At 37.5% G+C, this 24,340-nt stretch overlaps 1 protein-coding gene across 11 annotated transcripts in view; it reads right to left on the bottom strand.

The window, feature by feature from the left end:
• The window catches only part of DENND1A (DENN domain containing 1A), a 531,128-nt gene that overhangs the window by 384,116 nt on the left and 122,672 nt on the right, over positions 1 to 24,340 (bottom strand). For 9 of the 11 annotated variants that reach the window (XM_082403252.1, XM_082403251.1, XM_082403255.1 and 6 more), the window contains exon 3: positions 4,465 to 4,508. The exons of the other annotated variants lie outside the window; for them this stretch is intronic. In XM_082403252.1, the coding sequence (XP_082259378.1) occupies positions 4,465 to 4,508 (44 nt within the window). The remainder of the gene's footprint in view (positions 1 to 4,464; positions 4,509 to 24,340) is intronic. 11 annotated transcript variants of the gene reach the window in all.

A 24,340-nucleotide genomic window follows, 5' to 3' on the forward strand; every position in this document is an offset into this window, starting at 1 on the left:
TAGCACACCAAACTCTAATCACCACTCTTAGAACAAACAGGCTATAAAAAGTGCAATTGTGAGAACAAATTATTAATTCTCAATGTTTTAGGACAAGAAGTAAATCATATTATAACTAATACATTTTTAAATGGTAGGTGTAATGCCTATTGTACTTGACACATTACAAGGCTATTTATGGAAATCTCTGTGATATGTTATTATATCTTTATTCTAAATTATCCCATACTACATGTTATAGTTACTAAAGGCTCTTTTTTTAATCTGAAAAATCATATGTTTTGAAGCCAAAGATGGGGTTTTGATGAGAGTGGTGACCATAATTCGCTAACACGTTCATTTATCCTTTTCTCCTTTAATTCAATTAATATTCATTAAAACTGCACTAATCACAGTGAATAAAGTTTTACCATTTATTTCCATAATTATGAATGAATACAGTAAACATAATAGAATAATTATAAATCCATTTAATTAATTACAAGGCTGTTTCCAGCAGGGAAAGATATTCATGTTTTGTTTTCTTATTTTTAATGCTAGATTGACATGTTGGTATCTTTGAGAAACCATTTCTAGAAATGAAAGAAACACATTATTGTGATTCTGTTCTTCTTTAACAAAAATTTTCTATTAGACAGGCTTTATTGAGAGCCACATTATCTAAACTTGCAGTAAGAGAATGAAAAGAATCTGGTTTAAGCTACCAAACCCAAAGTAACTTGAAAATTGTGTCTGTAATTTAGTAATCTTAACCTTAAAAAAATGATTTAGACTAATTCGGATTACACTTACGAGAGATACAATCTTTTAAATTTCACAAGTAAGTTGTTAGAGGTTCTTTTTTTTTAAATGCAGGATCCTTTCCAAGTCAGGATCCTACCAATGTTAATGTTTTAGTATTTAAACTAGGTAAACATTAAACAAAAGCAGATGAATAAATAATATGAACTATGAAAAGACCTTGCTTTTGCCTTTGTTGTTGTTTGTTTTTCTCTTTTAAAAAACATAGGCATTGCATATCTTTCAGGAATTAACAAAGCCTGTACTTTCAGGTTTTAAGATAGCAGGCCTACCAGATTTTAAATGAAATATTGAGTGCTACAGTGATTTAATGGTTTTAAACCATAGATGTCATTGCAGTCTGAGGGTGTCACAGACAACTTACGGAAGAAAAAAAAAAAAATGGGGCACAGAGAAATCACTTTGTCAGTAATTACAATCAAGAGTCCTAAAATGTGGCTCAGGCTGCTCATTACTTCTTCCTTCTGTATCAAGACCCTTATTTACATTTCAGATTACATTTTTTATGAAACAGTAAGATCTATCAGAGCTGAGAGGACTGAAATAATGAGGGAAAAACATTTTAATAAAACGTGTTGGGTCTGCATTACTTCCGTGTCAGAAAGAAAGGCTACTTCTGTAGTGATGGATCATTTATTCTGCTTCTAAACGAGAAGCAAAAAGATGAAACTGATGAACTTTTACTGCCCATTTGTCTTTAGCAGACAATTAAGACAGAGAAGATCAAAATGGATTATCATACCACACAGACAACTGGCCCAACAGTAATACATCTCTGGGACCACAGATTTGTAACTCTCTTTTATCCCTCCCCTTTCTTCTTACTTCTTTTTCCACTCTAAAGGCAGTGCTAGCTTTGTGGCTCAAGGAGAGCCAAAAGGCTGGTCATCATTATTCAGTCACAGATGTCAATCTAACCTCCCTTTTTTCTCAGTTTCTAAAGCAGTGAGCCACAATAATTTGTGACAGATTCTTTTACTGTAAGGTACAAAGAACACACAGAATAAAACATCTAGCAGCAGCAAGCGTCTCTGATCAAGTGTGCTGGTACATGGGAAATACACTATATGTAAAAACAAGCACTAGTAGTTTAAGCGAATGGGGAGAAAAACTGGGGGGGGCGGGGGGGTTGTGTGTGTGTGTAGTAATAAGTGCTATATTTTGTGGTGAATTATCTCAAATATTCCTTATGGATTGCATCATAAATGTTTTAATACTAGAAATGTTGTCTAGATTAAGTACACATTCAGCATTTAAAGCTTGTATGTAATAGAAGTATTTCTAAGAATTCCTCTATAATAGCACACCAAAGGGAAAGATAATTTGGCATAATCCAACAAATGCTAAAAAAAAACCACATAAGATCAGAATCCAAATTATAGAAAGGTAAGTAAGAAATATGCAGGTCTCATTTCCTTTACTAATAGATCAACTCTCAAATTTCTTGGAATTTTGAGGTAACTTCTCCAAACAAAGTAGAGCTTTCATTCATCCTTCATTCTTGAGTTATATGTGGTAAAGAAGGGAAACTCTGTGTGTCAAGTTGGAAGGGATGCTAAATAAGGCAGTGACGTGCACACCCTCATAAGTCTACATCCAGCCTATGAGCACCGTCCTCCAAATTTCAAAACTAAGTCACCGATCTAGACAAAGAAAACAAATGCCTATCCTAAGAGCACTTTAAAATAGCTACAAGTTATTCTTTAGATTCCTACTATAATTGAATTCCAACTTCAGTATATAAAATACTTGTAAGATCATCCATTAACTAAAGTAAAGAGAACTAAGTTCACAACACAACAATAATCAGTAAACTGGGCTCTATATGCAGTGACAGAATTGATGATAATCTATATTTCTATTTCTATCTCCTATTTCACGTGTTTGTACGTAGAGTACCTGTATATATACATACTCTACCCAAACATAAACACATATATATATACCCAAAGAACTAAACATGAAAAAATAAACACCAAATTGTCACAGTAGTTATCTCTGAGTAGTAAAATTTCGATGACTTGTATTTTCTTTCTTTTCATTCTTTCTTTTATTTTTGCTTTATTTTTATTTCCTATATTGCTTTTTGCTCATGAACATATTACCATGCAATTTTTTTAAAGTTACACCAAAAAAAAAAAAAAAAAGATCATGGTGCTCACAAATTTTCAGATATAGCAAGAAACTACGTTTAAAGGAATAAACCCGGATGTTAACTATGTTATTTTAAGTTTTCTCCTACATAATTTTTTCTCATTGGGTAATTCAGATCATGAAACCACAAAGGTTATTTACCTAGACAACAACATTTTAAAAGAATGATTTTCTTAAGAGCTATGGCCTCAAGTCTATTCTAAGTAATACTTTAAGATCTTCCACCCTTTAAACATTGTCTAAAGAAAAAAACCATTAATAAAAAGGTCCTATAATCTTTGGATTGTGTAAATTAAATCCAAAGGGCTCAATCCCATACCAACTTAGGGTAAGATAAAAATCTAACTCTCCTGTTGGAAGATGAGGCAAGGGGTAGAGTGAGAAAATTACTATTTTTGTTAAATCTCATTTTAAAGTCTTGAGATCACATGCAAAGCAATCCATACCAGTTTTCTTAGGCTCTTGTACAGTAAAATCTCATGACAAAGCATCTCATTATCCTGATTATCCATTTATATTCCTAAAGATGTATCAGATGCCTTGCCCTCTATACAGCAAGCCACATTGCAAAGGTGTTACTACTACTGTACTGGATATTTATATTCCATTGTACTTATCCTCATTCAAGGACATTTTTTTAATACACAAAATTAAATGAATGTACTTCAGAAAAATGTTTTTATTATGTACAATATCCCACATGTGAAAGGCTTTATAAAGTTGTTTTATTGTGTAATCAAGAATGCTTTTATTTCAAAACTGCTTTAAAAAGCATACCAAATTGCATGTTTGAACTAAAAATGTAAGGTTCCCCAAAAAGCTACAAAACATTACTAATATTTCTCAAGATAGAAACTGGAATCCAGAATGTATAACCTGGATCTAATTATAAAGAGTAGAGCAGCTTTGGAACTTCAGCAGCATTTTGTGAGTAAAATAGTTCCTTCCACTCCATTCATTCCATGCTTGCAGAATGCAGGAAATTCAAGATGGCAAGACCAACTGGCCAAACAACTTTCACTACCATCATTAGAACCACCCTCACCCTAAAGACCATTCCTGCATGTGTATCTTCTCCTTCAAGGACTACCATAACACAGTTTCATAATCTATTTCCAATTCCAGGAAATGTTATAAACTTCCATCCTTACCTTTTTGTTATGCCGGTTCTTGCCTGCTTAAATAGCATAAAAAAAAAAAGTTCACAGGCAATCCAAAAAGGATTTGCTAATGAACTGCAGACTGTAGCAAAATAAAAAGTAAAATTTGTGATAGGTTTTCTTCCTTACTTTCTGTGCATTTTTCCCCTGAAGGTAACACCCCAAATCTAGCACCAATATTTTCGATCCTACTTCAATACGTTTTACTTTTTGTCTTGGGTTCCTAATTACTGTTTCTCTTCCGTTCTAAAAATTCATTTATCTCTTTCAGTAAAAAGAACAGTAATAATATGTTGAACGACTCTGAAATAAATTTTGTCATGTAAAAAATTAATTACGCATTCCGAACCTGGTCACTGTAGTCCTCCGGGAATTGCCTCTGCACCTCAGGATCTGTAAATAATTGACAGATAATATTAATTGGCTTTGGATTAGTGAGCAAGCAGAGGATCACACATTAATATTTGATCAGAAGATGATAGCAGCCCTGGCAGGGGATCCAAGGGGGGCAGCTGAGGCTGCTATGTTGATGAGCACAAGGAAGGACTCGGCAAGGCACTCCCATTACCCTCCTCCAGAAATATAAAAAAGAAAAATTTTAAAGACCTGATGCTACTGTTAACTTTAGACTATTACCTAATGCAAAAAATTTTGCCAGCTGCAAATTGCCCTCGATATATTTTTCCAGAGAAAGTCAGTCTGAAACCTGCTTGACTTTTCTTATCAGAGGCCTCCTTTTCATAGTTATAGATGTGGGCTTGATAAACCACCTTAAAGGCCAGTTTCAGATCTTGTGTGTGTTTGGGTGGGGCGGGGGGTGGGGTGGGGTGGGGGAGAGGGCAGAGTGGAGGGAAGGATCAGATAAGAATTCTTTCAAGGAACAAATGCAAAACTCCCTGCTTTTAAAATTAAAATATATGCTTCTCAAAATACTTATGGTCTCTTGAAAATAGATGAAGTTTTCTTCAAAAGAAAACAATACACTTTTAGCTTGTCAGAGTTAACAAAATATCATGATATGAGATATTATGTTCTAACATAATTAGACTTGCTCAGAAACTATAAAAATACATAGGTGAAGATATCTTTCATGACCATCTGTTTAAAATGGAATTAGGAAAGGGGTCACTTGATTCTTCAATCATAATTGCAAGATAATCCAATGCCATCCAATGCCATCGTCTGTAAGTCAATACAGAAGTGTACTAATTAAAAGCTATTAGCACTCCATTTGCTATTGATTAGGAAAACATTCAATCTTTTCTAATAAGAGAGAGATCTGGTTCCTCAGAGACACATTAAGAAGAGTGATCAGAATAATATCTATTTGAGAAATCATGTATCAGTGCAAAAGGCTTGTGGAAAAGCACAATATTTGAAGGTCCCCAACCATAGTGATCACAATATATACTACTCAGTTTTCATATCTATCTTTTAAAATACCAGTTTACTTCTCCATGAAAGTGAATCCATGTAAAAGTTAAAGCCCTCCATACCACAAGATAAAAATGCGGTTAATTGTTCTGCAATTAAAGAATCAAAAAGGGAGAAAATAATGGGCCTATTCACAAACTACATTTAAATCTTAGAAATACCAGTTTTCAAGTCATTGAAGTCAATGGATATTATTTTTCAAAACTCAAGACTAATAACAAAAGTAGGAATATTCAAAAGGTCACACCAGATGAAGAGCTTCCCAAAATGGGTGGTGCAGAAAAGTTGAAACTATCTGTAGATTACATCGGCCCTTGAAGTGTCTTCTGGTTGACTTTCTTTACCCTCATCTTCAAATGGAAGATGACCATTGACATGTCTAGACTGGGACTAGTAGAATTCTGGCGTAATCCCCCCTGCAGTACCTTGCAGGGTTGCCCTGGTAAGTCAGAGGAAGTAGCTGTTGCTTCTCTCTGGCCTAAAGGGCTGAAAACACACAAAGACTTGGCCCTCTTGTGACAGGAGGCCAGAGGGCGCTAATGGTGTGGCATGAAAAGCACTAGGTCTAGGCGGGGAAGTGGGGGGGACCAGCAGGATGCAAAGAGACAGCGACGAGCCCAGCAAACCTCTAAAAGTGTGCTGTGGGGTTGGGGTAGAGGATCCAAAAAGAGGGCAGTGGCTGTGATTCCTAACACATATGTAAATGACTTTGTCCAGTAAAATAACTGGTATTTTAGGATTTAAAATTTGGTACTGAGACCTGCCCCCACCCCCCACAAAAATGCAGCTCTAAGTCCCTGAGGGACACAGTAAAACAGAGGCTGGAAAAGCCACAAAATAATCTAAGGCTTTTTTTTTTTTTTCTTCCAGTTGTCATGTGGTTAACAATTACTCTTTACCCAGAGAACTTCACACAGCAATGACTCACATATAAATCTTTAATATCAGGTCCTCTTTCCTGCTATAGTTTGCTTCTTGGGAGCCACAAAATACCAATGGAAATAAAGAGGGAATAAAACCAAAGACTATTTTTTATCACCATTTTCTGAGGGGATGAATATCAGAAACCAAAATTTGTGGTATATTCTCCAATTTAAAAAAATGTTTCTTGCTTGTAAGTGGGAAAGGGAAGGTCTTTAAATCTCTTTAACGAGCTAAACCAACTGTTAACAAAAAACTACATTAATAATTAACTTGTCATTTTTTAAATGTATTTTATTCATATATACAACATAGAATTGAAAAAAGAGAAGGAAAATAGGTGAAAAGAAAAATCAACTTGTTTTAATACACTGAAGGTAAAGATGACCATGGAACCCCAAGATGGGGGTCATTCAAACCGTATTATCCTAAACACGGCCTCGCAACATCAACTAAACACCTTCATCAACTAAATCCCTTCAACTGCCCTAAGACTACCCCTAGAGTGAGATTCCCAGATTTTAACAAAATCATGTTGCAAGATAATACATGGATTATTATTTACTATGATTCAAGCATAAAGCTTTTGATTCCCTTTCTTTAAGGCCCTGAGATTTACAAAAGCAAACTTCATGGGTCTTTAACACTCTCAAAAGCAACATGAAAAAAAAAAAAAGGCAATGCTTTTTAAAACCAAAGCCCAACCTATATAAAGTTCCATTCAATTAGCTCAAAGATCCAGTCTGATAGTTAACAAAACTATGAAAGCCATTTTGTAAAAATTAACACAAAAACTAAAAATAATTTGTATGAATTTTCTTAAAATGTCTATTTTGCACAGGAGGTTGAAATCATGTTTCACATTGAGTCGATCATAATGCCATAATGTCACCAAAATATCGACATTGGAAACATCTGAGTTAAAAAGGTCCAAATACAATCTGCTTTTCTCAAGCAACACAACACCCGCCTTAATAACAGTTTCAGCATGGCACATGTACAAAACCTAGCACCCTGCAGTTCAGCAAACCGCCTTTAAATTTTCTGTCTGGCAGCAATCCACTTTCGTGTCTGTATGTTTTTACAAGTACTCTATGTATTTCATTGCATCAGCTGCATTTCTTTGAGTTTTAAATGGTCTGGGAACATTTTATGAAATGTTCTATATCTTTATATGGAAAATAAAATACACTGGAAAACTGTGTATCGATCTAACATTTATATATCTATTTCTTTACCCACTATCCAATACTATAATTGCTAACGCTCCAAAACTTCTTCTCACATTCATACCCTCACTGCCAAATACAGTGTCACCAAACAGCTAACTTTCAACACAAAAATCTGCAGATGAGAGTACTACCATGGAAAAAAGTAACATAACAATTTGTTTAGGCAATTGGCAGTAAGAATAGAGTTATCAGCATATGTCAAGCTTTCTCTCTAAGAACTGTCCCTCTGACAGAAAATTAAGAACATATAGTAATGCATTACCTTTCTTTCTCAGCAACTTTCTCCAGGTTCAAGTAATAGATTCTTACAAAATTAAAAATCAACTTCATCATCTCCCAGGAAAATACAATCTTTTTGTTGAAAAGTATTTAAAATATCTTGCTAGCAAGATGTATGGTATAGAAAAGTCCACACATGACTTAACCACATAAGGCTAAAAGAGACAGCTGGCTCTAGAACAAGGTTTCGCATTACGTCAATCTGACCAGCCAGTACCTTCTCCCAGCACCGCAACCATGCAAGAGGCTGACCCCACACAGACACGTGTGCACCACTTCCACTGGAGGTCACAAAAGCATTTCCATACTTAAAACAGACATTTCACAGTACAGGACCCCCAACAGCACAGTCTCATTCAGGCGCAGAACATGACCATGCTTAAAAGCCTGTGTCTTCACAATAAAAAAAACAAAAACAAACCAAAAAAAAACTGATCTCAGAACAAACGCCTTACTTTTTTTTTAAAGAAAGGCTAATTTTCTTCAATCTCAATAGTCCATGTTTTCTAGTCTTTTACTATAACATACTTTTAAATCTTTAAGATATACCAGATTGCCACAGGATGTTTAATTAATAGAATAAGAGTTTGGGCAAGACTTACTGGAAAGGCACTATAAATTATTTTACACAGGATCCAAAAAACCTTGAGTCCTGCCTTAGGCTTAAAGTTTCTAGAAAACGTGGTAGACAGATCTTTTACAACAGAAATGCAAAATAATTCATAAAAGTACTGTGCTTATGTATGAGGACTCATTTGTAGATTGGTAACCAATAAGCATACACACACACAAACACACACACCTTACCAAATTATTTTCCTGTTTTTCTCTGTCACACCAATCACTGACTCCATCTGAAGGGTCAAGGCATGACACTTTAACTGATTATTAAAAAATACACTGACTTCATTTTCTGTGAAAGCTGTCAAATGTCACAGTCTTATATAACTGGAGCTCTTTTAAGAAATATAAGAGAAACTGCAAATATAGCCATTAACATGGGAATCTACGCTGCTTTCACTTTTAGCATGCTAGGTATCAAGGCAGAAAACATTACATTTAATGCCTACTAAATTTATCCAGTCATTATCTCTAGGATATTTCAGTCAATAAGAGACAAAATACTGAACACATTTAAAGCTTACAATGATAAAAATCTGCCCCTTAGAAGTGAGACTTTAAAATTAGCTATAGGACTTCCCTGGTGGCACAGTGGTTAAGAATCCGCCTGCCAATGCAGGGGACACGGGTTTGAGCCCTGGTTTGGGAAAATCCCACATGCCGCGGAGCAACTAAGCCCGTGGGCCACAACTACTGAGCCTGCGCTCTAGAGCCCACAAGCCACAACTACTGAGCCCGTGTGCTGCAACTACTGAAGACCGCGCACCTAGAGCCCGTGTGCCACAACAAAGAGAATCCACCGCAATGAGAAGCCCACTCACCGCAACGAAGAGTAGCCCCTGCTCGCCACAATTAGAGAAAGCCTGCACACAGCAACAAAGACCCAATGCAGACAAAAATAAATAAATAAATGTATTAAAAAATAAAATAAAATGGTTATGATGATAAATGTTATGATAGTAAATTTTTAAAAACTAAAAAAACTTTTAAAAATAAAATTAGCTATAAACAACATGATTTCATTGTTCAGTTTCATGGAGTTTAAGATACTATCTTCCTCTCCCCAAAAACCATAAATGTTAATCCCAGCTGCAATCAGATTTAATTTTCCAGATGAGAAGATGGGAATATGCTGCTAACGGGTAATAGTCCATTACACTGCTCTTTCCCTAATGACATTTTCAGTTTTTATATACTAAAAATGTAGACCCTCAGAAAATAGTCCGAGAAGTTGTACATTTTGAGGACAAACTCAATCTTCCTCCAAACACAATTAAAAATAAACTTTCTTTTCATCTTCAAGAAGAAAAGTTAATCTTTTGAATAATGTAGAATTAAAGTTTCTTGACAGTATGATTGCAAACTGGACTGCACTAAACTAATAAAGAGCTTCAAGGACACTACCTATTAAATGTTATAGCTATAAAAAGTCAGCTGCACTTACTTTATATTATAAAATACTTGAACCATTAATACAATTATTCTAGTAAATTATTTCATTTATGATAGTTAAAATTCACTTATTAAAAAAATATTTTTGAAAGGAATGTTTCACATAGTAAAAAAAAAAACAAAACAAACAAAAAATACGTTTTCCTTTTCCATGACAATAAAACAAAATGGTTTATGTTGTCTTTTTTTTTTAATTTTTTTAAATTGAAAATAACTCATTTCAAAAAAAAATTACTGATTCCAAAATGCAGGTTTTATTCTGAAATTACAAAGGAGTATAGTATACTTCACTAATTTTTAAAAAATCATTTCAAAGTACTTTAAATGAAGTACTGCATGTACAAATGGAATTTCTTACTTTAAAAATCTATTCTAGGTATAACCTTTTTGCTATAAAACATGAAGACTGTAAGACATAAAAACTTTGAGTCATCACCAATTTTAAACCATGTTTCTATTCTAGCCTTTTCCCTCAACATTGGCATTTAAAATACATTCAAATACTACTTCACAGCAATCAGCCTGACAAACACAGGAACAGTTCACCATCTACACCTATAATGAAAATCCAAACAGCATTATTCAGTAAAGGAAAGCACAACCCACCTCAGTATGGCAAGCAATGGAACCATTCATGTGCCAGATTCCTCCTCAAACTAACATATTCTGCCTTTCAGATACATCCTGCTCTGATGTGACTATTTATGAATAAACAGCGGACACTGACCTATTGTTTTCAGTTGTTGGAGTTATGAATATAGTACAGTTACCAGTTAAGTGAATCAACAAGTACTAAATGCATCAGCTGTTCTACAAATAATGAGTCCATTGACATTACGCAGTAAAATCTAGGAAGTTTCATCTTTCTTTCTAGAGAATGCTGATAACTTTTGACCAGTAAATGCCACTACTTACTGATAATTTGAAATATTTCTCATAACCAATTTCACCTACAGGAATATACATCTGATCGTTAACCAAACCTTTGCTGCATAAACCCAAAAATCAAACCTAAGTCAAATTCCAAAGGGAGATTTTAAATGGAAAAGAGAGGGTGTGCTGGAAGGGAAAAAAAAATCAAAAGAACATGCTCACTTACACTTACCTTTTTCCCTACTGAATATATTAGTTTTCAACTTTCATTATTATTTAACTATTTAGGGTTTCTTACATTGGTTCAAAGTTTGGAACACTAATCTGTAAAAATCTATCAAACTGATAAATACTGATGAAGGTTTTTAATGGTTATAATCTCAGGCTTCCATTTAATTTCTCTATGAGTTAAGATTAGTTTTACTCCACCTTTTTGAATAAGTACCGTAAGTATAAAATTTTTATTCCAGTATGAATAATTACTTCAGACTTAACCTGAATGACAGCTGTGCCCTTTATGTACTACAAAAGTGATATCACTGCATATGGTCTTCATTAATAGATATATCACATTTGTCAAATTTGGTGAAAAGAGATAATTACCTACTCAAATACAACTCTTGACTGAGTACCCACTATGTGCCAGGCACTATAATAGGCATTTTACATAAAATATCTGATTTTATCTTCATGACAAACCTATGATATTGGGACTATCACAATCAATTTTATCATAGTTAAAGAAAGCAATAGGTTATCACTAGTCCAAAGTTAGAAAGTTAGTATTTATACACAACACGAATACTCTGATGTGACTGGCCCAGTTGATGAATAAGCCATAGTCTTTGCTCTCCGGGAGTTTACAATCTAACTCTAATAGAGAATACAAAGAATTAAACAAGCAATCATCACAGGGCCTGGTAGGGATTAGCAGAGGGGCACTGAGCCTAGTCCTGGCCAAGACAGAAAAAGCTTCAGGGAAGAAGTGGCAGAGCCAGGTGTAGAGTCCAGGACTACACCAGGGTTCATGTCATACCACCACACGCCCCTTCTGAACAGCCTAGGGGACAGTGAATAAGTATTTTGTGAGTCCAGGGCCCATGTTTTACTTAGCTTTGTCTCCTACAAAATGTCTTGCCAATTATATATACCCAACAGATACGCTGGCATAATAGAATAAATAAAATAGAATAAAATAAATTCATTAAATACCCTGTCTCTCCAAATGGATGAAAGGCCAATTTCAAAACATCCAATTGAAAAGAAGCCTTTGAATGCTACAGGCTTCCTAAAGATACATTGGCTTATAGTAGGCGCACAATAAATATTAGTTGTTATTATATTATTAACCCCAGTGGAGAAATAAGCAAGCACTATAAATTAGATGGCTACAGATGTATAGGTGTGCCTCAAATTGGAAATACATGTGTTCCTGAAATAAACTTTTATAAGCCCAATTAAAAATTTCCCATGGCCTGCTATTACTTACTTAGAAATGTTACAACTTTATCAGAAACTGATTTTCTCTCCATCATCAGTGGTTCAAAAATCCTTTAGATACAGTTTATTTGCCTCCTGGCATCTGTTTGCTAATGATGTGTAAACATCAAACGCACTAGGGACTCTCCCAGACTTACCGAAACCCTGAGGTGAATCTTTGTATACATTGAAGGACCTTTCTGCTAATTCCTTTGCTTTCTAAGCTTGCATTCTGGATTTCAGAAACAGAGTTTCATTAAAGATTTTTGCAGTAATAATTATAATGCTATCAGCTACCACTTACTGAATGCCTAGGTATACCAGTCGTTACCAAAGGTAGTTTATCATCTTATTTAATCCTAACAACAACTCCACCAGGTAAGTAGATGTATCCTTATTTTATAAATAAGAAAAGTGAGGCTCACTAAGAACAAATTCAGAGTTAAGTAACAGAGCTGGGATTCAGCCTAGAATTATCAGACTCCTAAGAATCCAACACTGGTTTTCCTTTTCGGCTTTATTTATTTGTCCTCCTGTTGATCTGTCTTCTAGTCATTATTGTGACTCAACAATAAGAATACATCTGGACAAATAACTAAAACATGTTGTCATGAAACAGGCCTAACAGATTATGAATGAGAGCTTTCCAATTTCTCTATTTAAGTTCCTTTGCCAAGTTCAGGATATAAATAAAATGACTCCAAAGTAACTAGCACTCAATTCAACTAGTAAATACAGTATTTCAAAGATAAATTCATACTAAAAAACTTAGAGTAATTTTGAAAGCTAGAGGTTATCCTTGTATCATCTATGAAAAAAGTCATTGGCTAAACAGAATGAATAAGAACACAGAAAAAATGTTTTCCTATGTAAGAAAATGCGTTTCCAAGTACCTCTAAACCACACTGAGAACTAAGGCCAAACTAGTACATACTGTATAGATAAAGCTGACACGCCAGCAAGGGAAACATACTATGCCCGTCAACCAGAAGACTCTTATACCAAAATTCCACCTCTCTTCACCGGAGAAACAAGCCATTGTTGTCTAGTTGTTATCTGTATCATTAGAGAAGCAGTACCTACATCCTTTATCACTTTTGTGTGTGTGCATGGTAAAATATACATAACATAAAATTTGCCATTTTAACCATTAAGAGTATATTTCAGGGACTTCCCTGGTGGCGCAGTGGTTAAGAATCTGCCTGCCAATGCAGGGAAACGGGTTCAATCCCTGGTCCGGGAAGATCCCACATGCCGCGGAGCAACTAAGCCCACGCGACCGCGCTCTAGAGCCCATGCTCCGCAACAAGAGAAGCCACCGCTCGTTGCAACTAGAGAAAGACCATGCGCAGCAACGAAGACCCAACGCAGCCAAAAATAAACAAACAAATAAATAGAGTACACTTCAGTGGCATTAAGCATATTCACATTATTGTACAACCATCACCACCATCCATTTCCAAAACTTTTTCATCTTCCCCAGCTGAAACTCTGAACCCATTAAAAAACTCCCCATTGTTCCCTCTCTCCCCCCAGCCCCTGGTAACCACCATGCTTCTTTCTGCCTCCATGAATTTAACTACTTGAAGTACATCATGTTAGTGGAGTCATACAATATTTGTCCTTTTGTGACTGGCTTATTTCACTTGGCAGAATGTCTTCAAGGCTCATCCATGTTGTAGAATGTGTCAGAATTTCCCTTCTTTTTAAGGCTGAATAATATTCCATTGTATGTACATGTCACATCTTGTTTATCCATTCATCTATCTATGGACATGAGTTTCTTCTATCTTCTTACTATTGTGAATAACGTTACTATGAACATGGGTATAAAGATACTTGTTCGAGTTCCTGCGTTCACTTCTTTTGGATATTTATCCAGATGTGGAAGTGCTGGATCAGATGGCAATTCTACATTTAATTCTTTTGAGGACCTATATCACTTCTGATATGTTTTAAGACCTTTATGTTATTAAAAAGCTAGAATCCTTAGCCTGGCCATTAAAACCAACCCACCCCATTTCATCTCTATTTCTTAAAAATAAATCCCCAAATCTGGACTGCCTGATCAATTCACTTTCCCACAAAACTTGACATGCTTTGCTCATCTTTCTCCTCTTTTCACATCTAAATCAGATGCTTCCAAAACATGCTATTAGGCATCAGAATTTATAAATGTGGCCAAATATATGTTCTTAAATGAATTAACATTCAATCACCCTAGTACTTAAAAAAAATTAAAAAAACAAGGAACCATGTCCTCCGTCAAAAGTGCAATGAATTTTACATGTAGCTGGTAAAGGAACAGCAAAGCTGGCACATTCACTTACACTGCTCCCTGACTCAAGAGGCTCCTTTACTTGCTTTCTAGCAGTCATGCTCAGCTGGCAGCAAAATTCTCAACCTCTTCTAAGTTCCCTTCACATTATCACATTCTTACTGTGGCCAAAAGCTGGATTCCTCTGCAGCCCTCTCAAGTGGTGAAACGTTTCCTCTCCACCCCTCCTCAGACTGGCCTGGAGGTGGGGTAGGTGGCCCCTGCTCCTTGCTGACACTTCCAGAACTTTCTCCCTCATTTTCCAAAACCCCAGATTTCAGCCTCAAGTCACCAGACTACACCCCCCTCCCCACTCTGCTGTCATCTACTGATCCCAGGGTCACTCCTCATTCCTTGACTCTTATAGATCCTGGTGCATTGCCCCTCACTCTACCACTACTCCCACCACGATCCTACCGATTTTACTACATATTCACATAGATGATCTTTCTAAATCCTGGAATTCTTGATTCCTTGGCCTCCTCCCCACCAAGGAACTTGCCCTCTACCCAAACTCAGCTACTCACTACCATGGTCATACCCAAACTCTACAGTTACCAATAACTGAAACCCCCTCAATAATCACAATTTCAAGTACCTCAGTCTCCAACCACGACCTACCTCCTTTCCTTCTAGTTCATTCCCTATAGCATCCCAACTTCATTCTTCAATCCCACAGAGACATTCACTCTATCAGTCTTTTCTCTGCCCTTCATCCACCTCGGGTCTACACTATCCTCCTTACCTAGCTTAAATTCTATTTTGTAACTGTTCCTTTACATACATCCTTGACTCCTTCATGCCTCTCTTTGTCGTCCTCTCTTGGCAAAACCACGATCCTTGTTAAATCCAGCTATCTACCTGCACCCCTGTGCCTGACTGTGGCTGAAGAAAACCACACAACTGTGCTGACTAATCCAACTTTAAATCTGGATTACTCACTGTAAGTGAGCTTTAATGCAACTTAGTAATTATACCACATTTTCCTTAAGTCATTATTCTCTCACTCTCCTTAGTGACTATTTCATACTTTCTCCTCTCCCATCAAACCTCCAACTTTCCCCAACCTCAACTGCCACCATTTATCTTATTTGCCCCTTCACTGAGAAAACTGAGCAATCAGAAGAGAGCTCTCACAAGCTTCCTCCACCACTCTACCACTTATTATCTCTGACCCCACAGACTCTGCCTTCATCCCATTACCATGAAGAACCATTCATGCCCCTTGCAAAGGCCCCTCCTCCACTTGTGAACTAGGATCCCACCTCCTCTCAGCAACTCAGTCATTGCTCTACCAATTCTCTTGTTCTATTGATTTTACCTCTCTGCTAGATCTGTCCCATCAGCATGCACACAAACTGTTATTTCTACAAATATTTTTTAAAAGGTCAAGCCCTCCTCCCCACCATGGCTACCACCCCATTTCTCTCATTCTCTTTAAAACTATATTCCTCAAAACAGTATCTATACTCTCTGTCACCAATTCCTGTCCTCCTAGTCTCTGGAACCCATGCCAACCAAGCTTTCAACTCCCCACTTCTCTGAAACGACTCACATACCAATGACCTTCTTACTGCTGACATCAACTATTAATCCTCAGTCCTCATCTTACTTGACCTTTAGCACCATTGACACCCTTGATTGCTTCCCCCTCCTTGAACCATTTTTTTTTTTTTTTTTTTTGGCTGTGTTGGGTCTTCGTTTCCGTGTGAGGGCTTTCTCTAGTTGCGGCAAGTGTGGGCCACTCTTCATCGCGGTGCGCGGGCCTCTCATTATCGCGGCCTCTCTTGTTGCGGAGCACAAGTTCCAGACGCGCAGGCTCAGCAATTGTGGCTCACGGGCCCAGCCGCTCCGCGGCATGTGGGATCTTCCCAGACCAGGGCTCAAACCCGTGTCCCCTGCATTGGCAGGCAGATTCTCAACCACTGCACCACCAGGGAAGCCCCATTTTCATTTATTTATTTATTTATTTATTTTTGGCTGCATTGGGTCTTCGTTGCTGCGCGTGGGCTTTCTCTAGTTGTGGCAAGCAAGGGCTACTCTTCGTTGTGGTGCGCAGGCTTCTCATTGTGGTGGCTTCTCTTGTCGCGGAGCACGGGCTCTAGGCGCGCAGGTTCAGTAGTTGTGGCACGCGGGCTCAGTAGTTGTGGCTCGCGGGCTCTAGAGCACAGGCTCAGTAGTTGTGGCGCACGGGCTTAGTTGCTCCGCGGCATGTGGGATCTTCCCGGACCAGGGCTCGAACCTGTGTCCCCTGCATTGGCAGGCGGATTGAACCACTTTCTTCATGTGGCTTCCACAGCATCCCACTTCCCTATCTCACTGCTGCTCCTTGGGCTTCTCGTTGACCTCTTCCTATTGAAGAGCCCGAGTTTAGTACTTGTACTTCTTCACTTTTTCTTCTTGATGTCCTCCTTTACTGGTCTCTTTCAGTTTCATCACTTCAAATACAAATATGCACTGTCAACTTTATATTTCTCCAGCTCAGACCTCTCCCAACTCCAGATTCATTTAACTGTCTACTCAACACCTTCACTCAGATGTCTAACAGACATCTCAAATTTAACATGTCCATAACTGAACTCCTGATCTTTCCCTCACATTCAGATCCAATCTGTCAGCCAATCCTGTCAACTAAACCTTCAAAATATATTCAAATTCTGACCATTTCTCTCTACCTCCTCCACTACCACTCTGGTTTAAGTCACCATCATTTCCCTCTTGGATTACCACAACAGTCTCCTGAAAGGTTTCCCTGCTTCTGCTTCTGATTCCTTATAGACTCTTCTCGAAACAGCAGCCACAGTAATTCTGTTAAACTTAAGCCAGGTTCTCTTATGTCTTCCCTTCACCAGCAATTCTCTGACCTCACTTCCTCATACTCTCCCCTCCTAATTCTGTTCCAGCCAGGCTGGTCTATGTGTTGTCCTCAAACATGCAAGCCATGCTTCCACTTCACGACCTTTGCCCTTGCCATTCACTCTGTCAGATAAACATCAAGGAATGAGGCATGTCCTATAAGTCTTCATTCACAAGTTACTTTCCCAGTGTGGTCTTCCCCAATCACCTTATTTAAAATTATAATTTTTCCCTACCCCCGCCATGCCATAGTCTCTTTTCCTGAGTTATTTTTCTCCTTAGCACATTTTACCACCCAACATACTATATACTTTCTTATTATGTTTTGCCTTACTTCTGTGTATGATTTAAAAGGAAAGGGATTTTTGCCTTTTTTGTTCACTACTCTATCCCCAGAACCTGGAATAGAGCCTAGCAAATAAATACTGAATGAATGAAAGAGGGAATGAAGGAAGGGAACAAAAATTCAACTACTCCTGGCAAATAATTTGGTAATATATCTCCAAAGCATGTGTGTGTGTATATATATACATAATGTATTGTTTACATCATATATGTTCTATATATTATATATATGTTATTATTACATTATGTTACAGTTACTATTATTACTACTACTTTTACATTACTATTTTGACACCTCTTATAATCTCCCTCTATGGGCCCTCCAGTATTAGAGAGGTTGTTGGGCTAAAAACTATTTCTTACAGGAGCCTGCAACTAGGATACCAGGTGTGAATCAGGTTCTGCCCATCACATCCACCTGGTGAGACTTGAAATCAGCACAGGCAAGTGGGGAGCCAGGAGGTAACATGAAGAATCTACTTTTCTGATGCAGAACTAGCAGGAATGGCATGATGGCTCTGGAGGCACAACCCTGATGGAGACTTCCTGAGCCCAGAGGGCAAAGGTGGGAATATCCTGGGGCTGACATTTGGGATGACAGCTTCCAGATTCCCCCAGCTTCCTGACGTGGCAGAGGTAGTAGTTCTCTTGGTGTGTTACTTCTGTAGTGTTCCTCTGCAAGTTATTCCTGGAGATTCAGCCTAAAGCCTGTTCTTCCACCCTTTCCAATTATTCTGTAAGACAGAATTCTCTGTATTCAATCCTTTTTCTGATAGAGTAGTTTCTCTTATCTTCAACTGGACTTTGACTGATACACATCTCGTGCATACCTCTGTCCTGTATTTATCACACTGGACTGTAATCTTCCATTTACTACTGACCTTCCCTACCTAACCCTAGCTTTCTTGATGGAACCACTTTTAACTATCTTTGAATCCTTTATACCTAGAACAATATCTGACTCACAGCACACAGTCATTTTTTTAGTAAGCTTTTAGACAATTGCAATAGCCATTATAACATGAGAAAGATTTGGCATGAATATTAAAGTGCTGGACTGGGAATCAGCAGGCCTAGATTCTGCCACTATGTGATCATTAATAAGTCTCTGAACCTGAATTCTCTCAAATACAAACTGAAAATTTTTACTAAATGATGCTTCTTGACTCTCAAATTCTATGATTCTATGATCTAAAATCCTTAGACAACTCATTGCTTTGGTAAGACATCCATGTCTTTAAGTAACCTTTAAAGCAGAGTGGCCCTGAGGAAAGCACTTCTTTCTGGTTTTCCCTGTGGCCAACCACCCTACAGAGTAAATAAGACTCTCACAAGGGACAGAAAACAATTCTAAAGTCCTTTCAATGAAGCAAAATTCTAAATTTAAGCAGCATGGCTACTTAAATATCGTTCTACTTATGATTTTTAAATTAAGGATTTAGGAAGTCTGAACACTAAAATACATATTCCCCGTTAAGAAGCAATTAACTCAATAATTATCCTAAACCAGACCTACACACTTGACATAACAATGAGAATTTTGAAGACTCCACTCATCTTCTCTGCCTGGCTCCACAACTTTGCTTCCATGGTTTCACTTCATAAAGTGGAGGGGTTTCCTCTCTCTTGCCATTACTATGAAACTTGCATTCTGTAAAGGCCCAGCCTCCATTTCAAGAACCAATAAAACCTTGTAGGAGATAACAGGATTCTTGGTTTGGAGTAATTCTATGATACCTCTCCTCCGCAATTTGCATTTCCACAGTCGTCTTATAAACACCATCACCTGTGTGCTTTCATGTTACGAGGCATTTCTTCCTGGGTTGAATTCATCAAGGTTCCCCTAGCTTCTGGGCTCTACAATCACGCTAAGGGCATGGCTCAGTGGAGCCAGGTGAGGAACCAGGGCTTGATAAGCAGGGCATACAGGATGTGTGGGTTGTTGGAGGTCGGGGGTAGAAGGGCAGTTAAGTGGGCAGCAGAGACTGGTACACAAGGGGAAGGGGAGGGAAGAAAAACAATCCAAACCCCACGGTGCCTAAAGCTAACCATTGTCAAAGTTTCAGTAACTTTTTCCAGCTCTTCTCCAAGCCCGAATAAACTAGGATTCTCAGAGAACTAGCCTGTGCTCAGGGTGCACTGAGACAAAGGTATAGCAGCAAAAGCTGTCATCTTATTGCCTCTCAAAGACTTCCTCACACAGTCCCTCACACAGATACCTTTGAATAAACAAACAACTCATCCCTGAAAATAGGAATGAGGCTTTGTCTGGGTTGGTTCTTCCCAGCTGCAGTCTGTGGGTTACTGAATTCACAGGATGCAGCAAACACAGATTGGAGAATCCTTTCCCAAGACACTGACCACACATTCTCCCTACACATTCTAGTAGGAACAAACCAGCCCTGCACCCCACTGTACCACCACAGCCCTGTTCTACGTCCAGGCAGTATCTCACTCTATGGAAGACAACCCATGTACTGCTGCCACAGTAGCTCAACATACAAAACCAAGTTCAGCTACACTCCTTTCTGGGGTCCCCTGGCACTTACAGGATTAAGTCTGCCTCGTAGAATTTTCAGGATTAAGTAAAATAATGGATGTGAAGCACTTTGAACAATGACTGGCATCTAGTAGATGCCTAACACTCTTTTTCCTCCCAAGGCCACTCACAGGTAGAAAGCATATAAAAACTATAAACACCTTCTGAGGTAACCAACTATACAGTTCCTCTGACTGTGACCTTCTGTTTATGTAGCGCTGGAGTTTTTACCAAAGCTTTATTTCCAAGCTGTACTGGAAATCCTGACCTTTCCCAGTCAACCCTGATGTATTGGTGGCTCCCATTCCTTTCCAAGTGAGATGTCTGATCTTTTACATTTGTCCTGTTATCCTGGTTACACCCAACAGGAGCCCTTACTAATTCATGCTGGGCTCCTAGCCTGTCCTTGCCCTCAGTTGCCCATCACTGGCCCTATCCAAGAAGGTCCAATCTTGAGAACCAGCAATGTGAGGTTGTCAAACTTTCCTGACAACATTTCCCTTCCCAAGTGAAAAAAAGGGGTCCAGTGCACTAGTGGGTCATTCACTGCAAGATTATTTTTATGCACTCACTACTAGTGGTGTGTTAGGCATTAAGAGGGCATCAAGAGACATGATCTTGTAGTCTCTCTCCTTGATAAAACACAACAAATACTCTCCTAAAATGGCAACAGAAATTAAAGTTTGGAAAGGAAGGGTGAGTAGGTGAATTATAAGAAAGTAGTAGCCTCTACTAGAGAACTGTATCCGCTCTCCTTTCACATCAACATAATCTGGAGTTACCTAGTAACCAACATTTCAATTTGAACTTGAATTCTTTCACCCTTCTTGCCTTAAGCCTTGACCAGACCCTGTTAAACAATCAACTGGGCCCCTCCTTCCCCTCACAGCTTCCAAAATTGAAAGCATTTCCCAAAGAGATGGGACACCAAACCCCATACCTTACCACCCTGAAAGATGCCAGAAAAGGGTGGCAAAGAGATGCTGAAGTTTTACAATCTCTTACCTGCTGTCTTTTCCCCCCGCCCCCTCAGCAGATTAGCAAAGGTTCAAAGTATGGGAAACATCTGGAAATTGAAAATCTGGGGAAATAATCACTCTCATATACTTGGTAATTAAGAGTGTGGTTGGATGGAAAGTAATTTAGTATAATTTTCACCAGCACAAATAGAATCAATTTTAAATGTCTATGCCTTTTATTTTATTTTATTTTTTTTAATTTATTTATTTATTTATTTTTGGCTGTGTTGGGTCTTCGTTGCTGCACGTGGGCTTTCTCTAGTTGCGGCGAGGGGGGGCTACTCTTCGTTGTGGTGCGCGGGCTTCTCATTGTGGTGGCTTCTCTTGTGCCGAGCACAGGCTCTAGGCGCGCGGGCTTCAGTAGTTGTGGCACGCGGGCTCAGTAGTTGTGGCTCATGGGCTCTAGAGCACAGGCTCAGTAGTTGTGGTGCACGGGCTTACTTGCTCCGCAGCATGTGGGATCTTCCCAGACCAGGGCTCGAACCCGTGTCCCCTGCATTGGCAGGAGGATTCTTAACCACTGTGCCACCAGGGAAGCCCTGTCTATGCCTTTTAAACCACCAATTTTACTTCTAGAAAAGCATCCATGGAATTCAGGGAGATCACTGGCATATAGCCAAGAGAAATAAGTGTACATGTTTACCAAAAGACATATACAAGAATATTCATGGTAGCTTTATCGCTAATGGTAAAACAAAAGTGTCAATCAACAGAAGGATGGATAAATTGTGGTATATTCCTACAGTGGAATACTATATAGCAATCAGAAAGAATGCACTACATGCAACAACATGGATGAATTTTGATCAAAAGACAGGAGATGATCCCATTTATATGAAATTCAAAACCAAGACTAATATAGACTGATAACAATCAAAACAGTAGTTGCCTCTGGGGGCAGGAGGAGAAGGGAGGATACTGACTAGGAGGACACACAAGGGAACCTTCTAGGGTGTCACAACTGGTGTTTTCCCCAGCTTTACTGAGGTATAATTGACAAATAAAAATTGTATATATTTAAGGTACAACTTGATGTTTTGATATATGTAAACACTGTGAAATAATCAATCAAGCTAAATAATCTATCCATTAACTAACAAAGTTACCTTTTTTGTATGTGGTAAGAACACTTAAGATCTACCCTCTCAGCAAATTTCAACTAGGTATACAAGTCAGTACTGTTAACTATAGTCACACTGCTGTACCATAACTGAACGTGATCTTGGTGAGGGTTACACAAGTATATACATACATCAAGCTGTACACTTAACTTTGTGGATTTACCTCTTTGTAAACTACAATACCTTTTTTAAAATAATGAAGTGATCAGAACACGTATAAGTGACGTGAAAAGGTGTCCTTTTCAATAATTTTTAATTGAACCTCTGAAATACTCTTATATTGACTGCCATAGAGATTTAACAAATATTAACTTTTTTATAACTTGACTGGTATATTTCATATATCATATAATTCACCCATTTTAAGTATATAATTCAACGATTATTAGTAAATTTACCAAGTTGTACAACTATCATCATTAAGTCAGTTTTAGAACATTTTCATCAACCTAATGAAGTCTCTCATGCCCCTTTATTGTTAATCTGTTTTCCTACTCCTGTTCCAAACAACCATTAATCTATCTGCCCCTCTAGATTTGCTTTTTCTGGACATTCATCTAAATGGGATCATACAATGTGTGGTCTCTGCAACTTGCTTCTTTCCCTTAGCATAATGTTTTTCAAGTTCGTCCACGTCATGGCATATATCAGTAGTTTGTTCCTTTTTATAGTTGAATAGTTTCCCATTATATGAATATACCACATTTTGTCTATTAACTCACCAGTTGATGGACACAAATATTAACTTTTGCAACATTCCTATTTACAAATATAGCTAAAGCACCACCGCCCACCCTCATCCCATTCTCCTCCTCCTCCCCTTCCCAGAAGTCACCATTGTCTTGAGGTTGGTATGCAGCCTTCCACTTCACTCTTTTATACTTTTAATACATACGAATGTACCCATGACAAAATATAGAGTTGTTTTGTGCTTTTAACATTTCCATATCTGGTTTACTATATGTAATATTTTTCAACTTGCTTTTTTTACTCACAATTATATTTTTGAGGTTTGCTCATTTTGTCTCAAATAGATTGGATTCATTCATTTTAATTGCTATAATATTCTCCAACTATGAATAAGTCGTAATTTATCCATTCCCCCTACAGATGGCCATTTAAGTTTTCAATATTTTTCTACTACAAAAAAAAAAAAGCTATAAACATTTGATTATGTCTCTTTGTGCACATGTGAGAATATCTCTACATTATCTATATATAAATGACACTGCTGGTTCCTAGTATATGAAAACCCTCCACTTACTTTTACTAGGTATTGCCAAAGCACTTAAGAATTTTTGTTCCCCAACATGCTCACTGATACTTGGTATTATTCAACTTTTAAAATTTTCTGCCAGTCTCACATATAAAATAGTATCTCATGGTTTTGATTTGTATTTTTCCTTGATTTTTAGTGATGTAATCTTTTCATATGATTATTAACCATTTGAATTTCTTCTTTTGTGACTTGCTATTTAATATTTTTGCCTATTTTTCTACTTATTTCTTTCAAGTTTCTTATATATTCTGGATCCCAAGCCTTGCAAAATTTTTCCTTCAGTCTGATCATTTTCTTTTTGTTTTGTTTATAGTTACTTTTGCCATACCAAAATTTTAAATTTTAGTGTAGTCAAGTCTTCTACATCATGATTTGTGCTTTTCTGTATCTTATTTAAGAAATCCTTTCCTATCCATACCTTTAAAAATATCCTCACATTTTCTTTCAAAAGTTATGAA

The sequence above is a fragment of the Balaenoptera borealis genome, assembly GCF_965194805.1.
Source record: "Balaenoptera borealis genome assembly, chromosome: 8".
In the NCBI taxonomy this organism is placed as follows: Eukaryota; Metazoa; Chordata; class Mammalia; order Artiodactyla; family Balaenopteridae; genus Balaenoptera; species Balaenoptera borealis.